Source organism: Paramacrobiotus metropolitanus, unplaced genomic scaffold (genome assembly GCF_019649055.1).
Source record: "Paramacrobiotus metropolitanus isolate TYO unplaced genomic scaffold, Prichtersi_v1.0 Parri_scaffold0000053, whole genome shotgun sequence".
Lineage (NCBI taxonomy): Eukaryota > Metazoa > Tardigrada > Eutardigrada > Parachela > Macrobiotidae > Paramacrobiotus > Paramacrobiotus metropolitanus.
Window position 1 is genome coordinate 409,599 of NW_026570273.1, and position 15,630 is coordinate 425,228.

The following is a 15,630-nucleotide window of genomic DNA, read 5'->3' on the forward strand; positions in this document are numbered from 1 at the left end:
CAGTGTGTCATTTCAAGGAATCGCGTAATATCAGTGTACCGTCAATCGATGAGCCTAATTTTATAACTTTAAAGTATCGCTTCCCGATTACGATCGAAAGTACGGCCAAATCGAAACACTAAGCAGTAGGCGTTCGAAGCTCCAGCTAGATGTAAAGAACGTCAAATCCGGTTGGAGAATGGAGTGTCGACAATCTTCATCTCAGAAGGCTACTCGCTGCATTCAGACTCTTCTGCTCTTTTTCTTCGTGGCGGCGCACTTCTGCGGCTACTTCCGCAGTCCGTTCATAGCAGTTTGCACTCGCCGCCTTGTTAATCACGCTGTAAATTTGTTTTTACTCTGCTACGTTCTTTTGCAGTCATTGAACGACTGTCTTTTCATCCGTCTTTTCAGTTGGAATATGGATGCGTATCAGAATATGACCGAACTTTTGTTTTCCTTCCGAATGTACCTAGTTCATCCGTTGACGATTACATACGTTTATCTCACCTGGCGCAGTCATCGCTCTCTAATGCGTTTTGTCGACGAACTGAGCGTGTCCTTTGCAAAGTCTATTGAGGCAAGCGAATCAGCTATGTTGGTGCTCTTGAGCTTGATCTTGGTTGCGTTGCATCCGATATTCGCTACAACGACTTCCTACCAAAAGAATCTAGGCGAAATGGAAGCTATGACATTTTCAGTCCTTGAGCAATCGGCTAATACACCCGATTCCGTTATGTTCTGGTTTGTCAACACGTTTTCTCCCTCAGCGCGTATAGCCGTGGTTGTCATCCACGAGATTAGCTACTGCGCCCGGAAGATTATTCAGTGCATGATTATAGTCTTTGCCTGGATTGTGTGGTTAATTTGCAATAAAATAACGGACAAAATCTCCCTGTTGGTAGATGATGTTCAGCTGAACGGTTGTGATGAAATTGACACTTTGTTACATAAACACGCAATGTTATACGACATCGTGAATAGCTTTGACAGATCGTTCAGATGGATCAATTTACTGGCGTATTTGGAAACTTTATCCGTTCTCCTCATCTACGTGTACGAACTGTGCAAGGATTTCCTGGCGCACGATAAGGCCAGCATCCGTGATACAATGCACGTTGTGGTGGCGGTAATTCTGTTAATTTCCCATACTCTTGCACTAACGCTCCTGACGGAGAAGGTACATACATGATACATACACTTCGACTTGCTGCAATGGTTGATTACTTTCACCGTACAGTGTCTTTTTCGAACCGTTAATCTCCCAAGTTTCAAATTTTCTAAAGATACGAAAATGTTTTGAATGAAACTTCCACATAGTCACCAGTCTCTACTGCCTTTTGCACATAAATACGCCAATCAGTAGTCACAATCTCCAAAGAATTCAAAACCCAGGTAGTACAGTAATTACACTGAGTCAGTTGCAGTTCACACGTTTTAGAAACTACATCTGTTCTTTCTGTAACGGAGTATGAAATCAGGGTGTGAAATTAGCACTTATATTCATAAATTAATGTCTCATGAAGAATCGTGGCTTAGTAAAAGAATTATCTTTCTACCTTTTCGTACATTCAGGAAAGTTAAATGCGCAAGCTATCAAAATTTTAAAAATACTTTGCGAAGGTCAGTCTGCATCGGTTGTTGAGAAAACTTGAAAATTCGAAGTGAGTACTACAAATTCTTTACCCACGTTACTGCAAATAATCCCTCTATTTTGCGTTTACAGAAAGAAGAATTTATCAGGTTGTTGCGTTACATGGTCAGTCTGGACGTTGTGCCGGAGCAGCAAAAACGGCACCTGGAAGCTTATTCTCGTCGAATGGAGCTGAAGGATGTCAACATAACTATTGCAGGATTACACATGGGTCGCGAGTTTTGCATTGCGGTTTGTACAACGTTGATTGCCAGTCACTGTTTGAAAGCCACACTTCAAAATTTCATTGCGACTTATTACAGATAGCTGCCGGAATACTTGGTTACGTTATCATATTTTCGGAACTTGGTGAAAAGAATATTGTTCCAAGAAGCGGAGGAATTTCTAGAGACAATTTTGCCAAGAATGCTACACAACTGCTGAAACTCGGGTGGAGTTAGGCCGTGATCCCCGAATAAAATGCGCATACAGTGTACTTGCAATGGTGTCCAACCGGCTGTCACTGCTGTCGGTCTGCTCTGGTTTGATTTCTGTGTTCAACGTGATTGTTTGCTGCTGTTCAACGAAAAATCAGATTTCACAAGTGTCCCAGAATGATGACATGTTGTTTTCAAACACGTGGCGGTAACTTCATATCTGTGTCGTAAATAAATGTGCCGTTAACTATAGAAGCAATGGTTTTGTGGAGTCAGAAATACGTACTGTACTAGAACGTCCGTACTGTACTAGAATACGTCCGTACTGTACTAGAATCGAAGGAAGGGCTTTCCCGTTTGCAGTCTGCATGAATAACAAAATTCAATCCGTAGATCTGCTGCAAATAAACTTGAGTACGTAATCAACTTGGCTGTTTGCTGCCATTTAGCAAGCAACTCAATTTTATAGGTGCCTTAGTATTAATGGAAGAATCTCCAAATAGTTCATAAATTACATGTAAAACGCGGTAACATTATTTCCTAATGTAATAATATCATTAGAGGTAAATGATACATTTTACGTAGCAGCACACATATTAGCAACGGCTGTATAAAATACACATCCCATATAAAGCGCCTCGTACAAACCATAATAAACGCACCTTTTAGTTTGCTGAAAAACTTAAGGGAATATTAATACCCTGTCGAGAAGCTACATTGTCTTTACGTATCTGGAAGCGTTTGCGTCTGGGCCTCCGGTGTGGCTGATGTTTTGTTCGCCCATCTCCGAGAACAGAATAATGTAGCCGAGAATTCCTGCCGCAATCTACAACGCAAAAGACGGATGTACAATTACCGGACAGGTTTGTACAAAATGCGCAGACGATGCACGCGCAGACTCAACAGCTAAACCCACCGCAAGGCAGGTTTCTCGAGTCATTTGCAGACCGGCCACGGTAATGTTCATATCCGTCAGCTCCATTTCACAAACGTATGATTTCAGCTGTTTTTTCCGCTGTTTGGGCATGACTTCCAAGCTAGCTGTGTAACGAAGCAGCTTATGGAATTCTTCCTTCTAAACAAAACCAGTTGCAAATTATAATGCTGTAAAGTCTTTATGTAATTAAAAGCTTCGATTATTGGTAGCGGTAAAGTGACCTTTTCGGAGATAAGCGTTAAAGCGCCCGTCTGAAAAATCAACAGGACCCAAGCCACTACGACGTGCATCGTATCCTTCATTTCCGCTCGATCATGCGCCACGTAATCTTTACATAATTCATACATGTACATAAGTAGGATGGACAGAGTTTCCAGATAAGCCAAAAACGTAATCCAGCGACAAGATTGGTCGTACTCGTCCACTATGTCACAAAACACTTTGTGTTGTCGCAACAAACGCTCGAGCTCTTCGTATCCGCTCCATTTGACGTTGTACGCCAGCAAGGAAAGACTATTGTTAATTTTCTTATAAATAATCCACACAATCCAGGCAAAAACGATAATGAAACATTGTACAATTTTCCGTGCACAATAACTGATACTGTGAATTATCCCCACCGCTTGACAAGCGACCGGCGGAAGGTTGTCCAAGAGCCACATTATATCGGCGACTTTTCTGGTAGTTGCATTATTTTGAAGGGCAATCAGCTCCGCTGTGTCTCCATCGCTTAGGTATGATGTCACTGTCGCGTACCCCGGGAAAAGAGCCAGCAACAAAATGCTCAATAATACCAGAAGTGTTGCTTCACCGCTGCTTATAAAGTGTGCAAAAGTTGACTGTAATTCGGCGGAGAAGCGTGTCAGGCAACAGTGAAGACGCCACATCAGACCGACGTAAACAATGGTTAACGGTGGGATTGAATAAGTTCGGAAGGAAAACAACAGCTCCGTTACACTGTGATAGGAATCCAGCTCGCGGACAAATACACGGATGAACAAGCAGTCATTTACCAACTGCAATACTACGTAGCATAATAAGATACAGTTAACGACGCGGTTCACAGTATGGTGAGCATAGATGATTTTGAAAGGACTGCGAAAGTAGCCGCATGCGTGCGCGAGAATGAAGTAACTGAGAAGGAGCATTTGAATACAGCGCGCCGGTTGGTGAGAGGCGTGTTTCCGGTTCTCCATGTTCGCGCGATTGGCTTCTATCTCCTATGATCTTTCCTTGTAAAGGCGTTTTCTTAAAAACTTCGAAAACTTGTTAGTATTGGACGGTGCTGATTAACGTAGTTCGATTAACAGAAAGCATATGCTTCACTTGCGTTGGAATAAAAATTTATTTAGTGTTGCTGATATGGCGATTGACAAGCAGCTGATGCAACAGTTTGTTACACAATCGAAAAACCGGTACGTATTAGATACCTGCCTGGTTGTGTGACATTATTTTGTATAAACTTTGCCGGTTACCTTTAACGACTGCCGTTTCACTGCATCGCGAAAGACAGTAATCAAACATGTGCAGATACGTGAAATGTATACTTTAGTCATAGCGCATTTTTGAAACTGTTCATCCATAGAAGTATCTAATTTTGAAATCAAGCAGAACTGACAAATCATACAATTATTATTATTTAAAACTTCTGTGCCTACAGATACTGTTAATGCAACCCATAATTAGCCTTTGCTTTCAGTCATTCCATCAACATCAACGAAGAATCCTGAATGGATCAGAATGCTTTAAATCCACTGGCTGTCGTTCGGATTGACCGGCTTTTGCAACATAACAAGTATATAAAAATAAATCACAAACAATACCTGCTGACCAGAGGACTTTCTCACTTTAGTCTTAATCATTGCTTGCTACGCTGTAATTTATAGAACGCTCTCAAACCAGAAGGAATAGTACGTATGTTTGCATAATTCAGTGACAGTACGTATGTTTGTATAATTGTTTGTAGTTTGTATTACAGTACTTGTACAGATATCTATACGAGTATCACTACTTTTTCCTAGTGTCGTATCGGCTGTCATTTAGGAAACTGAGAATTAAAGTGTTAAGCTGCTACGGTACGGTGTGTCACTGTCTGGTGTTGTTTTGACAGTGAGGTATGGTTCCTTTAAGGATGTCTTATTTCGCCCAAAATCGTGTTAACAAGGCAGTTAGCCAATTGCCTGCCGGCGTATGCCTAGTCACTGCAGCTGGACTTATTGGTGCTTATTATTAATTAATTAATTAATTCTGGCAACGGATATTGCGGCTTCTTTAATGACTGCATAGGCCTGCCGGCTGATCCTGCCTACTTTGCACAGATTTCCTAGAAACATCGGCACTTATGCGTAAATACGGATCTAAACTGGCGCGCCGCAGGATGCTTGTTGAAGACACGTGTAGTGCTGGAAATAAGCCGGAACCGAACCCAGATGGTACGTTTGCGTCCGTTCTAATACACACTGGCAATAACTGCGAGCAATGTTGCAGCAATTTGGAGCTCGTCTGTTCATCTATATTTAACGCTGCCATCGGAAAGCAAAAGTTACCATTCTTCGTAAACATACCTAGTGTAAGGGTATCACGATCTTTTACACGCTAAAATTAATTGGTTTTGGGCGCAGTAATATACAGACTCGCTGACCCGTACTCGGACGCGAGAATTTACGGGCGTTCAGAATGTTATATTTTTACTTTTGGCTTTTTAGTGCGTCACTTTTCGGCGCCTTGGCTAGTCCTGTCCCGGAGAGTGTGTCACCAACCAGTCTTAAGGATTTTCTGAAGATTCTGTCAAGTAATACGTCCAGTCTCGAAAATGCAACGAATTCGCTGACGAATGCTACACCAACTGCGTTCATCCCAACCGCCTCGCCAATTCTGTTCACAAGTGCACCTGCTAACAAAGCAGCAGAATTGCGGAACGCGGAATACGCAAATGGCACCGGTAAGACCCAATCGACAATAATACAAGACATTTAATTCACTAAACAACAATTTTTACAGTGGTATTACGGTCCAACGATTTCTTGCTGCCAAACACCAGCTACTATTCCCCATCGCGAACCTTTCGGCTGATCCTGCAGCCTGATCAGAATTTGGTACTGTATCGGGAATGTGACGGCCGCCCGGTATTCTCCACGGAAACCGCCGGATCCCCACCGCTAAGAATGTCGCTCGGTAACGATGGACACCTTCTTGTCGGCAAGTGGGGCAATGGCAGTGATCCCGATCGTCCCGAACTACTGTACTGGTCAACTGAAACCTGGGGGTATGGAAACTCACGGTTGCTAATATCGGATTTTGGTTACTTTTATTTATGTAATGATAACAAATGCTATTGGCGTTCTACGCGAATTTCCGGTAACGGCCAAGGTTGCGGTACGCCAATCGATTTGGCCCCAGCCCAATCCACTAACTACACAGGTAAAAACAGCACTATATGGTCCCATACTTGGCTAAAAAATTAAATCTTGCTCATATTTTAATAACTGTTTTTTATCCCTCAGTACTCATGAAAACAGCGGAGAAAATGAGGCTGGATTGCACGTACTATTCTCCCAACGGAGAGTTCACCTTTCAGTTATCGCGTCTTAACAAGCATTACCTGGTTGTGTGGCGCCAAAGGGACTATCGGCAGACATTTAAGGCTGCCGGACAGAAGGTCATCGATCGTATAGCAATGCAAAAGGATGGAAACCTTGTGGTATACAACGCACCTGGCAATGCAGTGTGGTCTTCCTTAAGCTCCGCGTCAGGGCATGTCAACCCCGAATTGAGACTGTATAATGATGGTTTTCTGTATTTATGCGATGATAACCACGGATGCTAATGGCAGTCTAGCGGGTTCCTTGATACACCCGCGGAATCTATCATGAGGGATTATTAAGCATGCAGCTGTCAGTCGCATCATTTTGCTTTATTTATGAAAGGCAGCTGACGATCTGCACAGTTAACTACCGAGTTTCAAGATCGAACTGTTGACTACTCGAAACGAGAATTTTTAATTCTTTGCTTTTACTGGAAATAAGAATACATGGTGACAAGTTTATGAAATTAATTATATGCTTGGAGTGTTTTTAATAATATCAGCGGGCAATAATCCGCGTACAGCACGTGATCATGCACCCTGATACTTAATACGGCTAGAAGAAAATAAACAAAGGGATATGTCGGCTTTTCGTCGGGCACTTTGTAAAGCTTTCCGCAAAACAAATGCGGAAACGCTTACGGGTATACTGCGGAAATACTTGTCCAACGGAAATACGGATACACAAACGGGACGCCGCAGGAGGACGATGCGAGCACGTGTAATACTTAAAGAAAGCCGGAACTGCAGCAGCCTGACTCGTACGTTGTACATCATGTAAATGCAAGTGTTCTACGTTTAAGCATGCCTAGCGGCAATGATAATGTTGTTTGATGTGGCCGTACGTCGTATATCTGGTTGTATTTTTCGTAATCTTGTTTTGAGTCTGATGTCCGCCGAAGTGGAGAGACGATAATAACCCTGTTTCCTGGGACAAAAAATATAGGGCCCAGCTCGACCTATCAAAGGCGGAATAAAGTAACTAAATATCAAGATATCACGCATAACCAGCTCTTAACGCCCTGGGATTGGTACCGCAAGAATTCTTTTAGCCGTGAGCTGCTCTCTTGATCACGAAAAGATGCTGCATAAAACCCGACAGGCACGAGCAGCGCAACATCCACACCACTGACACCAGCGTATCAGCATAGAAATACAGTGCGAAATCGCTGTTCGGGAACAGCTCCACCAGAGCTGCGCTCCGTTCTAAGACCGCTGGGGATTGTTAATTTCCGGTTCTATGCATTGCGATGTTGTTACAGTAAATGTTTTTGTATAGTACGGCCAAGTGGTATAACCTTTGTCACAGTGTTCAGCTCATATCTACAGAGCCAGCTCTGTATTGCAAGCCAAAGTGTCTACTATGAAAGTAATACAGATATGCGTCTGCCAAAAACCTGTGGAAAGCTGGACGAATACATTTTATAACAGCTGTTTTCGGCTACGGACATCCTGGTAGCTTTCGGTCGTGCCAGCAAAACGCTGATATTGGCAAGGAAACGATACCACACCGCTTTTTAGCGCTAAATTACTATCAAATTTTTAAAGCAGATTTCAGTGTTTCTAACGATGGAATATGTAACGAAAATATCAGCATGTTTCAGTTTCTGAAAGCTTAGCAGAGTGGATCGTCAGTTCGACGTTTCAGTAATAGTGGATGACGAAGCGGTTGCTCCGTTAGCGACGGTTGTGTTAGGTTTCTCTATTTGTTTTACGGTCGTGCCAACTCAATGGAAGAATTGCGCTGATCAACATTTTTCCTTTATACGATAATTACTGCTTCTATCTAAACGTCCTTATTGTAGAATAGGCGCGCAACTGAGTTAATGAACAGGTAATAAAAATCTGTAAGTGTCAGCAGGCAAATCACGAAAATATTAATCATACCCGGTAAGCTGAACTGCTGAAGGATAAGTCAGTCGAAAGCATCAAGCCTCAAGAAACCCGCTTGATTGCCAGTAACATCCGCGTCTGTCACATAAATATAGGAAGCCGTCATCGTACAGCCGTAATTCGGGTTTTATGCACTTCTCTTTTGGCGCATGAGGGAGGACCAGAGTGTCTTCCCATCTGCATCGTACATGACCAGATTCCCATCGTCCTGCATCAAAAGGCGACTAACATCCTTCTTTGTGGTAACCTGAAAACCTAGTCGATCATCACGTTGTCGCGATATGGCTAGGCGCCGGGTGTTAGTTGTGCCGGCATGCGGTCGTTGCAGCAGGGATTTCCCTTTAGGTGAATCCATTGTGAAATTCCCATAAGTTAAGCCCTGTCCCGTAGCGACGACCACTATAATTTAAGGAAAAAGCGCACTTCAGTGCGACTAGTTTTGGTGTGAAAAATGTATGGTTACCGAGTTCGCTGTTCGTTAGTGACAGGTTTTCTAGTGTTATTAGTTTTTCTAGGAATCATAAAGCTGTTTTCCTAAAATCTTACCACCAGTGCTATGGCCGATATATTATAATAGCGAATTTGGGCAAGCGCCAGCATTGACAGTAGCATTAGCAATAGCAGTGCTCACGGCTATGGCCAAACGCACTGCAGCCCGGTTACCTGGCTGCCCAACTCCGGTGTTGGAGAAAGCAATAGCAATACTCGTATCAATACTGTGCAGGGCACTGCAGGCCCGTAGCGAGATCCCGGTTAAATTTTCAAAGAACTCCTCCCACACTTTCCATCAGAAATTTTTTCTGAATACACCGTTGGATTCACCGTGGAATTTTAAACAAAATAGTTGAGGAAGATTTTTGAATTTCGCTTTCTCTCTGAAATCAACTGCACGGGCGGTCGCACCTACGACACCTGAGATTGTGGGGGATATCTCTCAAGTCACTCCAATTCCCCAGCGCTCAGGGGGCAATACCCCAAAATCTCGGGTGTCTTAGGTGCGACCGCCCGTGCAGTTGATTTTAGGGAGAAAGCGAAATTCAAAAATCTTCCTCAACCATTTAGTTCAGAATTTTACGGTGAATCCAACGGTGTATTCAGAAAAAACCTTTGATGGAAAGTGTGGTAGCAGATTTTTTTAAGAAAATTTAATATCTGATATTGTGCACTCGTACAGCCGTACTGCAAAAGCGAAAACTGCCCAGTGTCTACTTTGGAAGAAAAGTCAACTGAAACTTGAAAATCACAACTTCAAAACTCTCTGGTCCAAAACTGTGATTTTAGTATTGTTGCAGCTTTATTATTCATCTTAGCCTCGAATCCTTTTGCTTCTCTAACCAACTTGATTAAATCCATTCATCACAGCATTAATCTATCAGCACCATGCCAACTGCCAAATTGGAGAGTTGGAGACACGCGAAACTTCTACGCCAGTCAGGGTCTTTTATTGCTGGATAAGGATAAGTTATTTTTATTGTTAACAATAAAAATCCTTTCCTTGTGGAGAATAAAGGTGTAGCACGGACTGTAATCTTGCAAATCTATGTTCAAGTTTGTCGAATTACATAAAAAGCGGGTATTTTGAATTTTGAAATTCGTGCCAGATCGGAAGCGAGGCACGATGCGATTTTTACAGGGAGTTGAGTTGATGCGCTACAAATAGAAATTTCATGATCTTCTGATGGTTCGTTTTAAAGTCACTTTAAAAATAGAAAACAGTTACTGTTCACATTCTTAAACATCCCAGAAAAATCTGCATACTTTTTTGAACATTTCTGATTTTGGCTCCCCGTAGGCAGTTGTACTCAGCTGCGAAGGCAGAGGGAGAAAGAGGATGACCGTAGTTTGTCTTTTCTACGGTCAATGCCAGCTCTGCATTGACCGTGCCGTAGCTTTGAAACCGTAGCTAAAGACGATTCGGACCGACAATCGGTCCAAGACCAAAGGATACGGCTATGGCCAATGCTACGGTCGAAGAGTGCCCAAATTGTCTAATATATTCAAGTTGTTGATGGAAGTAACGTGTAAGTAACTAGAACGGTTGCTGCAATAAAATTCTGGCAATACCAATGGTAATCATAGTTTTAAAAAACATTTTGGTTAGTTCTTTATTTTTCCTCTTTTTTTTGACCAAAAAACTGTTGTTTTGCAGGAACCAGTCTTCACGCACGATCATAATTTTCGGTACTATTCGCAAAACAGTGTTACATCTTACCTTTGTCAGAAGTGTGCCTAGATAAACCTCTTACCTCGGTACTGGTCGAGTTTTGGTGGTGCAAGATTAAACCGGGCACGGCAACCCCCGTCCTGGATGCCGGTGACCCGCAACGAACGCCAATAGCATTCACTCTCGTTACACAAAGAAAAGTAGCCGAAATCCGATAAAAGCAACCGAGATTCCCCATAGCCCTCCGTGTCGGTTGACCTGAACGACGTCTGGAGCTCATCGCTGCTGTTCCACACTCCAACAACAAAACGCCCATCACTGCTCAGTGTGGCTTGTACCGGTCCGATTCCAACTGTCCCCGTGGCGAACAGTGGGCGACCGTCGCATTGCCGATATTTTTTTTTATTATTATTATCGTACTACAGTGGCCAAACTCCATTACGGAGACTTATTACCCTCAGGTGAAAACCGTTGGGCAAACCAGGCTATTGGAAAATATAGCACTAAATTTTGGTTGATTGGTCATCCTGCAGTACTAATGGGAAGTATCGCGATGGAGATTGGAGAATAGCAGCTCCGTCCCACCACCATGGATTCGTTACATCGTAAAACCACTTATTTACAGAAAATCCTTCTACTGATTGGATAGGTACAATTTTTCAAGTGGAACTACTGTATGTCTGACTAGTATTGGGCCGGCCCGGCCCAGGGCCGCGGCCCGCTGTGGACGTTAATTATGGAAAAAGACGTAGAAAAACGAAAAATTTCATTAGGATTTACTGAAATTTAGTATTTTTCGACGAGTTTTTCTTGATTTTCGCAGCATTAAACGTTTTCTAGTAATGACATCCGGGAGTGAAATATTTTTGTGCTGTGCTGCAAGACAGACCGGCCCTCTTACCCGGGCCCGGCCGGGCCGACCCAACACTATGTCTGACTTACCATTGCTATCTAAGTACATAGCATCCCGTAAATGTGATGTAATCGGTGTTGTATTGACAAGCATTTGTAGACTTATCGAGACGGGTTCTGAGAGGGTAGCAATCGTTGTTTCGTCCGTTGCGTTAAGGCCGCTAGGTTCGGTAGTCGTGTCATATGTAGCCGCCGCTAAACCTTGCCATTCCGGAGTGCTGTACACGAAATTCGCGGTTTTTTCTGTAGTTGTCTCGTCCATATCACCTGGAAAGCTGGTGTAGTACTTAAGCTGTATGTAAGCGTTGAATTTGGTCGCCCGTGAGCGAAATTTGCAAGGTTTGTGGGCTGAAAGATGGACAGTGGACTTGCGGTGGTGTTTAGTGTTTACTGTTGGCTGCGGCGCATCGACATTTTTTTGAATGCAGGATGGGCTAGAAGCTAAACAGTCATTTTTTAGGCTGGGATATTTACGAAGTTAAACAGACATAACTTTTTCTAACAGACTACAGTGTGCTTTGTACTGGTAGCGGTTCGTTTGCTTTTACAGCCATTCTGTAGTTTCGCCCATGTTTGAACGTACTGTACCCACGAAATTGCTCGATGCCGGTATGGGGCACCGCAACCGACGGTGGATCCGCACAACATCCAGAGGACTCAATCCGGCCGTTTGACCTATTCTGGAATTCTTTGTTCGGGGAATGATAGTGGGCAGACTGGTGTTGACTGCAAAAGCATTATATGGCTAATGCATAATCGATTCCACATCGTACGGTAATCCGTAAGAGCTCTCCGCGTCGTACTTGGCAAAATGGTTTAAATCACCTGCAGACTAGCGTGACCTGGGATTAATAAATGGTGACATCCAGAGTGGTTGTATTGTCGATAACGTCTGTACCATCTGCAATGTTAGCCGTGTTGATAACGACGAAGCGGTCGCGATCCGGGCGCGAGTGTTCGTGGAAAAATCCCAGCGTGTGTAATAATTGATGTAGAATCCCAACATGATTTTGAAGGCAACCAGCAGCCAGTGCTATGAACTGTCGTCCACCCACGCGCCCAATGCTGGACGAACACCTATCAGACAACGAGCTCTTAGCCATGGCGTCTATTGCGTCATCTGCGTAATCAGCTTGACCTGGTGCTGATCGCATGACAAAAGACGTACGTTGATCGTTTTTCGAACATCACATAATCCTTCTCCGCTGTACGTTGAACAAAACGAACACAGTTTCCGGTTAGGTGGCTGATTATATTCATGGACTGTAGCGTCATGAAGATTTCCTAGGAATCTAAACAGGCGTGAATAAAATACCTTAAAATGATAACATCCCTTTGATGTTCTGCATTTACATACATACCAAGCATTGCCCAGGACTTCTTTGTGAACTCGTAAGGTACTGTATTGCTGCTCCACAAAGATTTATCACTGTTAAATCTTTGTGGAGCAGCAATATCACTGCTTCTGTCATCATCTGTGTAGAGACTAACAGGATAGAAAATTAATGCGATTACAGTGTTCATATTAATGTGTGGTCACCGATAGTTAACACGTTATACTGATCGTAGTATTCTTACTCGAAGGTCAGTGCCACGAATTTCCCCTTCCAGTAAGTCACCATCACATGGCGATTGCGGCTGATGGATATTGCCATTTCTGGCGAGTATGTCGGCGTCAATATATTCCCGCCAGTCAAACAAATGTCAACGAGAAAGATATTCGTTAAAGCAGCATTCCGTGGAACCAAGTGTCTGGGTACTTACTATCTGTTACAATATTAGCCGATGCACCTGCTAAAAACATAAAGATGCCGCACATGGAAGACATTGTATCCAACGACTATATGAACACTTTGACAAAAGAGCACAAAGTTGCAGAATGAGTTGTTATTCGTTAGAACTAAAGAGAGCAAACTTTTAAATTGCTTGACTAACGCTTTTATAGCAAATTTTTTGGTATTCTTGATTTAATCGCACTTCGATAGCAGCGATCAGAATTACTAGCTTAGAACTCAAAATGATTGCTTCAAACACTTTGTACCAAACAAAAGACGCACATACACATCCGATTACCTTCCGGTTTCCGTCAAAAGTCCGCGCCTCGAAAATGCGCATGACTTTATTTTTGTTTGTATTCGTTTGGACGGGCGTACTACTCACTGCTCATAGGAAATAATTATTTGATAAGCCGACATGCCGCAGCTGGTGACATTCATGCATCTCAAAAACATTTGCAATGTAATAAAAGCACGTTGGTTATGATCTATATGCATAATGCGGCCTTTAATTAACACACGCAACTGTATTGCATCAAGTGAGAAAAAGAACTTATCCAAAATTATGTGAGCTCAAGTGGTGCACTCGCTCGTATTTCTTGAAGGTAATTATGTTCGATGCTAATACTGATCATTTTTGCCCACACCATGGAATTAAATTAACCCGCTGACGACCATTGGTGTTAGGGCGCAACATGCTCTTCAGAATGTTTCTCTCAGTTACCCATAGCAATTAATCGATATGTCATAGCGTAATCAGCATTACAGGACTTCACCGTAGCAATAAAAAAACAAGCCATACTTGTATCTTAAGTTACTCAAGAACCACGAGCTCGGGAAAGTCGCGAATTTCGAACTTTCTGACCTCCCGAAGGTCCTGCTAATTAACTAATTAGTACCTGAGACAGTTATTCTGAAGTAATTCAGTAGAGTACAATCAGTGATGCTTTACTAAGAAATGTTAAGCATGGGTCCTGAAAGTTAAACAATAGATAGCCATAGTCCATCAAAAACTCGTGTTGCGCGCACACACCATTGGGCATGTATGGTCCTAAAGTACAGGCGGGCGCATATTCGACACATGGTTTTAACATGTTAATCGAATAAGGGCCTGTCGCTTCGAACTTATAACTTTCACCATGTGGTTCTGCTTACCGGAACTCTTCCAAAAAAGATTTAGTTGAGCGGCACCCTGGGCGGTCGGCTATCGCCCTCAAACAAACGAATGGAATTCGTTTCCGGGCAACGAAACCTTTAAGTTACTTGTGCGTGGAAGCCATTTTTCGTAATCTACTCTGTAGTATAGCTATGTCGTATCACAGCGCATCGGTGTAACAACCCTGCCGTTGGCCTTTACACCAACTGGAACAGCGCACGGTGGAGGGGTACAAAGAAAATAGCACATCAGCATCCTGCAGCCGTGAATATAATCGCTATTACAATAAGCGTATAGCCGGTGGTGACCTTAGCGGAAGGTGTATAACTGACTTCCGCTAATGTTGCGTTCATGGTTTTGGACGCTGCATTCCAGAACTTTTAGTGCGAGCGTAGTCGCATCACTACTGCACCTGCAGCCATGCAAAGGCAGTGGCAACATTCATGAACTGTGCAAGCGTTGATCATGCAAACAGTGTAACGCAACTCGGCAGAATACTTATAGGAAGGCTGTCGCGTAAAGTCTTGCGAAGCGTAAAGAATAATAATTTTAAAAAAGGTTGTTGAAATTCGCTATTTTTGTGTCCGGTTATCTATCAATCACTGAATCATGCAAAAACCGTTTCTTTCACTTTCGGTTTTTGCTGACCAGTGGTCACTTTACTGACCATTGGAATACCCTGGTTTTGAAGTAATTTTTATGTACTATACGATGAACGTTTTTATTTCTGTCAGTTCTTGCTTGCCGAATTATTATAGAATTATGCGTTTTATGATTAGGACCGTCTACGCCCAATGGTGTTGCTAAACACCCATGTCACCGCCGGTGACCTATGGTCAGCACAAGCACACAGAAAATTCCCTTTCTTAATTGAATTTTTTTATTGGGAAATCCTGGTTTTCAAGAAGAAACTCCCACCCCTTCGGGTAGTGGGCGTTGGAGGGTTAAACTGAACTTCGTACTATTTTGCTTTACAACTTTGAATTGTTTGTTCTAATTTTTGTATCCAGCCGGCGGTCGATCCTGGCAGAAAAGGTTCGATCCTGGCATTAGAATTTATTACAAAATATTAAAAAAAACCAAAAAGTATTTTTTGTTTCCTTTATTCGCAGAAGCTGGACTTCAAGAAGGTGTTGCGCTGTATCGACCAGCATGGTGGCA

General features: G+C 42.9%; 2 protein-coding genes across 2 annotated transcripts; one reads left to right on the forward strand and one right to left on the reverse strand.

Moving 5' to 3' along the window:
* Positions 1 to 2,680: 2,680 nt before the first annotated feature.
* On the reverse strand, positions 2,681 to 3,877 carry LOC129592564 (uncharacterized). The gene is made up of 3 exons (XM_055488632.1): positions 3,208 to 3,877; positions 2,966 to 3,124; positions 2,681 to 2,875 (listed from the first exon to the last, which is right to left on the reverse strand). The coding sequence occupies exons 1-3, from the start codon at positions 3,871 to 3,873 to the stop codon at positions 2,762 to 2,764; spliced, it is 939 nt and encodes a 312-aa protein (XP_055344607.1). The 5' UTR covers positions 3,874 to 3,877; the 3' UTR covers positions 2,681 to 2,761.
* Positions 3,878 to 5,522: 1,645 nt separating this feature from the next.
* On the forward strand, positions 5,523 to 7,124 carry LOC129592537 (uncharacterized). Its single transcript, XM_055488598.1, has 3 exons — positions 5,523 to 5,927; positions 5,987 to 6,406; positions 6,490 to 7,124. The coding sequence occupies exons 1-3, from the start codon at positions 5,663 to 5,665 to the stop codon at positions 6,810 to 6,812; spliced, it is 1,008 nt and encodes a 335-aa protein (XP_055344573.1). The 5' UTR covers positions 5,523 to 5,662; the 3' UTR covers positions 6,813 to 7,124.
* Positions 7,125 to 15,630: the final 8,506 nt, after the last annotated feature.

Bases quoted from the DNA above. Each gene is read 5' to 3' on its own strand.
- LOC129592564 (XM_055488632.1), bottom strand. From the start codon at position 3,873: ATGTGGCGTCTTCACTGTTGCCTGACACGCTTCTCCGCCGAATTACAG. The intron at 3,125-3,207 runs GTCACTTTACCG...GGTTTTGTTTAG, and splicing joins TAACGCTTATCTCCGAAAAG to AAGGAAGAATTCCATAAGCT. The intron at 2,876-2,965 runs GTGGGTTTAGCT...TTTGCGTTGTAG, and splicing joins CTCGAGAAACCTGCCTTGCG to ATTGCGGCAGGAATTCTCGG.
- LOC129592537 (XM_055488598.1), top strand. From the start codon at position 5,663: ATGTTATATTTTTACTTTTGGCTTTTTAGTGCGTCACTTTTCGGCGCC. The intron at 5,928-5,986 runs GTAAGACCCAAT...CAATTTTTACAG, and splicing joins GGAATACGCAAATGGCACCG to TGGTATTACGGTCCAACGAT. The intron at 6,407-6,489 runs GTAAAAACAGCA...TTTATCCCTCAG, and splicing joins CCAATCCACTAACTACACAG to TACTCATGAAAACAGCGGAG.